Source organism: Vespula vulgaris, chromosome 14 (genome assembly GCF_905475345.1).
Source record: "Vespula vulgaris chromosome 14, iyVesVulg1.1, whole genome shotgun sequence".
Lineage (NCBI taxonomy): Eukaryota > Metazoa > Arthropoda > Insecta > Hymenoptera > Vespidae > Vespula > Vespula vulgaris.
Genome location: NC_066599.1, coordinates 4245001 through 4254512, shown reverse-complemented (window position 1 = coordinate 4254512; position 9512 = coordinate 4245001). Strand labels below are relative to the sequence as shown.

At 32.9% G+C, this 9512-nt stretch overlaps 1 protein-coding gene across 1 annotated transcript in view; it reads right to left on the bottom strand.

The window, feature by feature from the left end:
• Positions 1-241: 241 nt before the first annotated feature.
• The window catches only part of LOC127068989 (palmitoleoyl-protein carboxylesterase NOTUM), a 21566-nt gene continuing 12295 nt past the window's right edge, over positions 242-9512 (bottom strand). The window contains exons 3-9 of the mRNA XM_051005520.1: positions 4362-4728; positions 4210-4270; positions 3883-4106; positions 3572-3781; positions 3128-3404; positions 2459-2772; positions 242-1321 (exon numbers count right to left, since the gene is read on the bottom strand). Of these exons, the coding sequence (XP_050861477.1) occupies positions 981-1321; positions 2459-2772; positions 3128-3404; positions 3572-3781; positions 3883-4106; positions 4210-4270; positions 4362-4728 (1794 nt within the window). The 3' untranslated portion in view covers positions 242-980. The remainder of the gene's footprint in view (positions 1322-2458; positions 2773-3127; positions 3405-3571; positions 3782-3882; positions 4107-4209; positions 4271-4361; positions 4729-9512) is intronic.

Sequence of the window (9512 nt, the reverse complement as noted above, 5' to 3'; positions counted from 1 at the left end):
GAGAATTAATCTGGGTCAGCATTTTAAACGATCAACGACACGTGAATGAAACGTAATCGATTCATTTTAGTATTAATTAACAATGAAATTACTCTATGAATTAATTAATTTAATTTAGGAACAGTCATACTACTCGTAAGAAAATTTTAGATCAAATGCAACAAAAAAAAAAAAAGGAAAGAAAAGAAAAAAGGTGAGAAAAGAATGAAAAATGAAAAGAATTATGCAAGAATCTCGACGACGTGAATCTTATGATTAAAATCGTATGTACAGTTACGTTTTGGTTGAACAACGTCGATTTAATAAAAAATTATTATTCGACGTAATCGAAGCGATGCATAATCGATTCTATTCAAGACGAATTCGGATTCGTTAACGATGACAATTGAGAAAAAAAATTACAATCTATCGTACTGATCGATTAATTCGATAAATTAATCAAATGACTCGTAAGAAAATTTTGGTCCCAGAGGAAGAAAGAAAGAAAGAGAAAAAAATAGGAAGATAAATATAAGAACAACGTTGATCCTACGGTAAATCCTATGTACATTCGCAATTTGGTTGTAATCGATTCTACCTAAGTCAAATAAGCGCCATTCGTGTTTGTTACGATTGAATTAAATAAAAAAATTACTATCCCTCATACGTACCAATTAATTAATTAATTAATTAAAGAACAAAAACTATCGCAGGACTCTCGCAAGAATAAAATTTTAATTCGAAACGAAGATAAAGAAACGGAAAAGAAGAAAGCAGAATTAAAAAAAAGAAAAAAAAAGGAATTAAAAAAATATAAAGGATAAATATCGAAAAGATTATCGAACGATCTCGAAAAAAGAAAATAAAGAAAAAAGAAAAGAAAAGAAAAAAAAAAGAAAAAAGAACGAGTCCCAATAGCGATAATATCGTATGTACATTTTGGTATGCAAAAAAAATTATTATATAACGAAGATGGTTGTTAAGCTTACTTTGAAAATTTATTAGTTGGCTTGCTGCGTAAGAAGATTCAAGAGCTCATCGTGGTCCATACTGTTCAAGGTTTGTATGTCGATGCCGAGGGCATTAGCTACGCTCTTCATGTCGAGACCGAAGCTCTTAAGTAACTCGATAAAGTCCATCTCTTCGCCTGTGAACGGATTGTGAAGCTTTGGACAGCTGTGATTGCATTGCGGCCAAGTGCAACGCTCGATCAACCGGAAGTGACAGCCCTGGATGCATTTCCGTTTTCCATTAGGTATCACCGAACGTTGTGGCCTCGTACCATTGAACATTCCTGCGTGTGTGTTGTTGTCGTTACTTTGTTTCCCACTTTTTCGCCGTCCTGCAATTTCGTTTGGTTACGTTTTTTTCAAATCGTTTTTTCTTGTTCCTTTTTTTTTCATTTTTATTATTATTTGATCTCTTCTTTTATTATTACTATTATTATTATTATTATTATTATTATTATTATTATTATTATTATTATTGTTATTGTTATTATTATTATTATTATTAGTATCTTTGTTGTTGTTGTTGTTGTTGTTATTATTATTATTATTGTTGTTGTTATTATTATTATTATTATTATTATTATTATTATTATTATTATTATTACTATTATTATTATTATTATTATTATTATTATTGTTGTTATTGTTATTATTATTATTATTATTGTTGTTGTTATTGTTATTAATTATCATTATTGTTTTCTCTTAATTTTTTTATCTTATTTCTCTTTTTAGATCAGCTAAAAATCGCACGTCGAAGTTAAAAAAAAATTTCTTTTTCTTCATTTGTTTTTCCTTATTTCTTCGTTGACCGACATTTTTCCCAATAATTTTCTTTTCCCTTTCTTTCTCCTTTTTTTTCTTTTCTATTTTTTTTTAATTTCTTTTATTTTTGTAATTTTTTTTTTTTAACACGCTTCGTCATCAAGGTTTCATACGAGAATGAATAATAATGCGAATCGACATTGTTTTTTCTTATTATTTTATTTCGCTCTCAATTTTTGCTTTACTTTTTCTGATCTTCAATATCGTTTCGTTAAAATTATGTTAAGAATTGCAATATTCGAATAATGTAGGTTTACACGATTGATATTTGGAATCAACACGGGAACCCCAAAACAAATGTGATGTAAATTATTCATTCTGAGATTTATTAAGAACACACAGTTTATATCTACAAAATACATATTCTCAATAAGATCACAACATTGTTATTTGATAAATGAACAAACAATCTTTCATAAATATATACGAGTAGTGTGGTTTTTTCTTTTTTTTTTTTATTTAGAAAGAAAAAAAAAAGAACAAAGAAGAACAGAAAAATTAAAAAAAAAAAGAAAAAGAAAAAAGAAAGAAGAAAAAAAACAAACGTCACTCATAATACATATGTATATTATAAACATAAAAGAGAGAAAAAAAAATTGACAAAGAAAACGTTTATATTTTTAAACAAAACGTGGACTCTTTACCCGAGGCCTTTCTTCTCTCGTGTTTTTCCTTTTTCATCCTTCCATCCTTGTTTCTATCCCTTCTTCGACCCTTATGCTTTCTTCTCCTTCTCTTTTTATTTTCTCTTTCTGGACCGGATGTCGTACTAGTTCCTTTCTCGTCAATTTTAACTACGCCGTTCGAATAACTCTTCTTTCTCGTCTCAGTTGATAAACTATTTTTTTCAGCCCTTCCAAGTTGGACCAAGGTCCCGTTGTTTTTCGTGAGACCGGAACGAAGAAGTTTCCTTAATGATTTCGTACAGGGCTGATTCGTCTCGATCTCGGAATGAGTACTACGAATTGAAATCAAAAATAGATCGTTAATTGATCACCTTATTAATTAGACAAATTAGATATATAGATACAAAAAAAATTTTTTTCATACGTGAGATATGCGTGTGTATGTGTGTGTTTAAATTATAAAGGTGAACCGTATAATATGACTAATGATAAATTTCGAAATGTTGATTGTTTAACGTGTATGAACAGTTGCCTGTTAATAGGGGAATATTAAAAACTGCTATTACCGACGCGGTACGTAGTGTTGTCAACCTTCAGGCGCGAATGTTCATTTGTTAAATATAAAAATGTTTCGAACGAAACAAAATTCGTCACGTTACATTGTTCACCATAGAAACTTGAACTCACTCGTTACGATGATTTCCAAGTGGCATTTGTTCCCAACAATGCAAAGCCTGTGCCAATGAAACCTCGTCGATTTTAACCAACTGCCAATCCCTCTTCGTTAAAACACTGTGACTGATGCAGCTCGGTGCAAAGACAGCGGTGACGTTTTCGAAAGTCTGCCTCAAACTGTCACCCATTTTGTGAATATAATCCCATTGTTGTTTCGTAACAGGTGCACCAACATTGTCAGCCGACATTTGAGCCTCGTCGAAGAGCCATTGAAAGACGAACAACGGAGCTGCGCATTAGTTAAAGATGTTTATAAATATTTCTTCGATTAGGATTTAATCATTATATTTATTTAACTAAGATCGATTAGCAGATTTCTTTTTTTTTTTTCTTTAATTCTTTCGTCGTCAGATCGTCAAGATCTTTCTATAGTTAATCGAATAAATAATGACTTACCAGTCAAGGTCGGATAAAGACGATAACCAAAATAACATCTCCAAGGTTCGTCCGGATGTTTAACGACGCAATTGTGTGGTATACGTGCTTTCCAAAGTTCCATTCCTTTGTGAACAGCATCGACAGGTGATAGACCATTCGGTGAGTATGGTGCTCTGTCCAGAAACCAGCCTGAATCGGAGACACCGCGTATGGCTATGTGTTTTAATCCTGTAATCGAAACAATTCGATTAATAAGATGAGCGAAAAATAATTATTTATAAAATTATAAGGAAACATTATTATGTATAAGATAACGTAACGTTACTAACCTAATTCCTGATGAACCAAATTTTGGACGTGATCTAGGTTAAGCATAACACCAATTCCACCTGCACTGCTACCAGCCAGTAACAACGAGCTTGCATTCTCAAGGCCAAGCGGTATCAGATCTCGTACAACCTGTGAGACGATCTCAGCTCCCATAAAGGAAAACATATCGTTGGGCGAGGTTCTCGTACCGCTCCAGCTGTCGCTCGTACAATACGGTACAAACCTTTAATTAAGAAACGAAAGGAGAAAGAAACATTAAACGTTAGCATAATTAAATAATTTTTGAAAATGCTACGCGTCGAAATATCTCGATGGACAATACCTACACGTGATTCGCGTTCCACCAAAATGGATTCTCTTCTGGATTTCCTGATAACAATCCGCCAACTGTAATAACGAAATCGATATTATAATAATGATATTAATCAACGAAATAAAACGAATGAAAAGAAAATTATTATTATCAATGACTGCTTACCGTCACGTGTTTCGGGCCATTGGGTGGACGTCATAAGGTGTCTCAATTTGAGCCACCTGTTTCTACAGCTCTTATGATCATAACAATACCAGCCACCTTCCAAGAAAATGATCCACCTCTTCGAACCGTGCGACTTACGTAGGTAAAAGCCCGCCTGCGAGCCATCGTTGCAAGTGATCGACCTGTTGCTCAGGTAGACCCTCTTCAATCCTCTCTGCTCTTCCAGACCATATTTCTCCAATATCTTGATCAGCTTCTGTAGCGTGTTGCTTTGTAGTCCCGGTGAATTTGATGACACCGAAACCGTGTTCGTTGGCTTATCTTCAGCGACTATCGTTAGGATCAATGCCGCAAGGCATAATGACATCTGTAAACAAAGTTTAACTTCATTCTCTCTTGTTACATCGAAAATTGATTCACCGAAAAATCTTTATTGATGGTAAACGACGATAACAACAAGTGATGATTATCATTTCAAATCGCTCTTAATTAGATCAATTTATTTCTTACGAATTGGTTTAAAAAGTTCGATATAGATTTTTAATCAACGAAAGTCGCTCGATTATTTTGATCTTGGTAGAAATTATTGCCTACCTTTCTACGCAACGCTTGCAATACGTTTTTATTATAATTAATTTCATAAAGTTCAATAAAAATGATATTTATATTTGTACGGCTGATTTATAAATAATATCGTCATAGACATTTAATATAAAAATACACAAGTTATTTCTTTCTCACGTTATGATTCATTTATTTATTATTTGATATATCGCTTTGTCATTATTTCCAGAATATCACCGATACAACGATCTATCATAATTATATTCCCTTTTTTGTAACAGATATGTTTTTATTAAAAAAAACAATCCGAACGCGAACGATCACCAAAGATTAATTACATTTCGTCCCATCAATAAGACACGTAAAAAATCTTAACCGAATAGTTATCTTATACAAGTATAATATCAATTATACAGTTATCAAATATTCTTATACAATTATCACGTAAGAGAAGATATTTTTTTCGGAGATGTTCTGAAGTAACAGAAACGTTGTTGGATTGTGAATAGGGATCGGTCATTGGCAAATACAAAAATAAAGAGAAGGATTGATGGCGAGGGGTGAGTGGGAGGGAGGGGAGGGACAAAGAGAAAAGAAGAGAGAGAGAGAGAGAGAGAGAAAATATAAGCGGTGGACCATAGAGATTCTTGGCGCCACTCTCTTTCCCTATGGTGTCCCTCTTTTTTTGCCCCCCCCCCTCTTATCCGCTCCACCACCACCGCACCACCATCATCACCACACCACCATCACCACCTGTCACTCTCTATACGTGTCTCTTACTTCAGGTCTCTTTCCCTTTTTCTCCCCTCCCCATTCGTTTCACGAAAGCAACCACTTCGGGATCAAGTTCCGCAGCTTCCAGAACGGTAGCCAGCAGCGCAAACATCTCGGAAACAGAAGCTCAGTCTCGGTCTCCAGATTAAAGGGCCGCCGGCAATGGCCGAAGAGGTAGAGGAGAAAAGAGAAACGTTGTTGGTTGCGCGACGTGATTATAATCCGCGTAGTAGTTACATACATATTATCAGTTTCACTTTTATACTCATACGTATTATATTATACGTATGTATGTACGTACTCACGTATTATATTATATGCACGTACGTACGTGCGTATTTGTTTATTTATTTATGTATGTATGTATGTAAATATGTATATCGTCGTCACGATTATCGTTCGTCACGTTTCTTTTTTTTTCTTCTTCTTTTTTTCTTTTTTACACATGATCGATTCCATATATTATGTATCTTTTTTTTTATATTTCTTTTTTTTCCTATGTTGCATAATCGTATCGGATTATATTTTATAGAGATAGAATTCAAATTATGGCACGAGGCTCGATGTTTGTCATATGGTATTTCTATATAGGTATTTAATGTTCGATCTGTCTTTTTTTTTCTTTTTTCTTTGCGAGAGATAGAGATTGTAATAAATATATTCGTCTGGTTTATTTGTTAACGAAAAATCATGAAAGAGAAATTAATAATGATAAAGAGTTGTAATAAGATTGTTTAGATTTCGGATGTCGAAAGATTTATCGATCGTTAAACGTCAAAAGATTTTTATCATCGAGGACCTTTCGAGGGATATTTTTAAGACCCTTAAAGATCTCGAAGATTTTACGATCATAAACCGAAAGAAGAAAGATCTCGATCTCGTCTTGCAGAATTTGGAGTGAGTGCAACTTGTGACGCTTACCGGAAATTTTTCTTTCTCTCCTTCTCTCTCTCTCTCTCTTTTTTATTTTTTTGAAAAATTTAAGGGCACTTCACGATGGAAAGTTTCATGGTTCATCGAATAAGAAAGGGAGACAGTTGTATTATATACAGCTCTGTAACTAACACGCGAAAAAGTAATTTCCGAGGAACGAATGAATCTTCCTTCCTTGCGATAGGATCGATCGTGAACCGTAACGATTTCGGGCAGGTTTAAAACGAATTTGCTCAAAACCCACGGCAAATTTTGAACTTTCGAGATGGTCGTAAATAAAATTGACGACTCGACCGTATCTTCTTCCTTCTTCTCCATACTTTGCGTAACCACTTTATTATATCGTAAATCAGAATTCCGTTCCTGTTCTAAAATTCAAGCTGTTGAGAAAAGAAGAAAGAACTAGAAACCGTTCGGTGTGATATATATATTTTTTCTTTTTTTACGTATATACTTTATTTCAATTTTATTAACTTTCATCGTATTGCAAAATGTTAATTGCAAGTCCATTTTTTAAAGAAAATTTTTTCTAATCATACATACACGTGTCTATATATGAAATTATTTTTTTTCTGATCTTATTTTTATTTTTTTTATGTTTCTTCTATTTTTATTGTTACTCATATCTTTCACGAATTAGATATTCTACAATACTCAAAAAGATCTTCTCTATTTCTTTTTTATCTACATATTTGCAAATGCTATTTAAAAACAAAAATCTAACTGAATTATTAATTCAAAAATTTATAACAGACATATCATTAAAATATCGTCTTTCACATTATTAAACCTTTCTTTAAAAAATATTATTTCTATAATACAATAATTAATCTTATTGCATTACTATTACTATTCCATGAATCAATGAAATCTTATTCCTTTTATTTACTATTTCACAAATCAACGAAATCGTATTTTGATTTAAATATCGTCGATAAAAATGTCAGAAGGATTACTTAAGAAATAATAGTTAAATTAGCAAAATCTTTAACTCTCTCTCTTTTTCATCTCTTTCACTCTATTTCTCATTTCCATCCCCTTTTATCGTTATTTATATTTTTCACAAATTAGATATGCTGTAATATCCAAAGAGATTTTCTCTATTTTCCTTTTACCTACATATTTGCAAATGATATTTAAACAAAAAAATAAAAAAAATTACAAATCCAACTGAATTATTAATTCAAAAATTTATAACAGACATATCATTAAAATATCGTCTTTCACATTATTATACCTTTCTTTAAAAAATATTATTTCTATAATACAATAATTAATCTTATTACATTATTATTACTATTCCATGAATCAATGAAATCTTATTCCTTTTATTTACTATTTCACAAATCAATGAAATCATATTTTGATTTAAATATGATCGATAAAAATGTCAGAAGGATTACTTAAGAAATAATAGTTATATTAGCAAAATCTTTAACGTTATCTCTCTCTCTCTTTTTCTTTCTCTTTCACTCTGTTTCTCATTTCCATCCCTCTTTTGGCGCATCAAGGCGTGAAGGTGTCCGTCATAATTTGCCACCCGGCGCATAATCCCCGTGACAAAGGCCGACAAAGCGATGGCCTTTACCGTCTGTGTTAAGCTACGTTCAACCCGGATTCTAGTAGCCGGTCGAAACGTTTAAGGTAGCCGAACAACACATGGGTTGCTACACTACCCCGAGTAACCCTCGTAAAAATCGTTATCCTTCAAAAATATTCTTTTCCTTTAGCAGCTTTCTGTGTATATATGTATATATGTACGTACATATGTATGGGAGTGTGGGAGAGGATAATGGACAAGGATATATAGTTATAACAGCTATTCGTTAAGTAAAGGACAGATGTAATACGTTTACGAGTACGAGTACGACTACGAGCAATAGAAAATATGTACATCTAAAAGAAAACGAGATGTTACTTATTGTACCTACGTTCTTCAACGTGTAAAGGATACGAAACATAACTCTCTCGTTAAGTCGCGAGACTTCAAACGAACGTTTTAACCTGTAAAACGAGCATCCTCGTGCTCTAAGAGTTCTTACCCGAGTGAGGCATGCGATAACGAGAAGGAACGTAGTATTATTCGACAACGAATACACAAAATCCGATCTATACGAGCGACCATGAATTTGTAATACATATTATTTATGATTAAACGGTTTACTTTTTAACGCGAACAGATATAATTTTCGTGTAAACACGAAATATAATCCAAAGATTCGTACGAATCTGTGTACATTCATTTTATTTATTCCAACACGAGATACGTACAAATTCTAAAAAAAAAAGAAAAAAAAAAAGAAATAAGATAAAATGAAATAAAATTTAAACATGCCCGTCCGAACACAGAACGTATAGAGATACAAATGGACGTCATTTTTATTTTAACGATAGGATAGATACAATTTCATACGGATATATTTATCTTAAAAGAATGAAATACAATTAAATTCGTACGAAACAATTGATATTATAATGAGATTATATTCCGAAAAAAGAAAAGAAAAGAAAAGAAAAGAAACGAAGGGATACGTAAAAGAAATTCGCATAAATGTTGTAGGAGTATGCGAGAGAACGATCAGTTTACAAAAAGGAAAAAAAGAGAAAGAAAAAAAAGGGGAAAAAATAAGTCTTGACTGGTTGAACATCGTTGCGGTGGCGGTATCTTTGAAATTCGTTGATCGTCGTAAGTCGTTGATCGTCGTTCACATCGCGTTTCGTCGTCCGGATGTTGATGATGATGGTGGTGAGAGAGACGAGCGTCTCGTTACCATTACGAGGGCCGCTCACGCAGCTCGCATTCGCCGTTGCTAACACGCAGCAACCTCGCATTACCATAACCGCGTACACAAGGACCAACTCGTTTCATTTCTCTCTCTC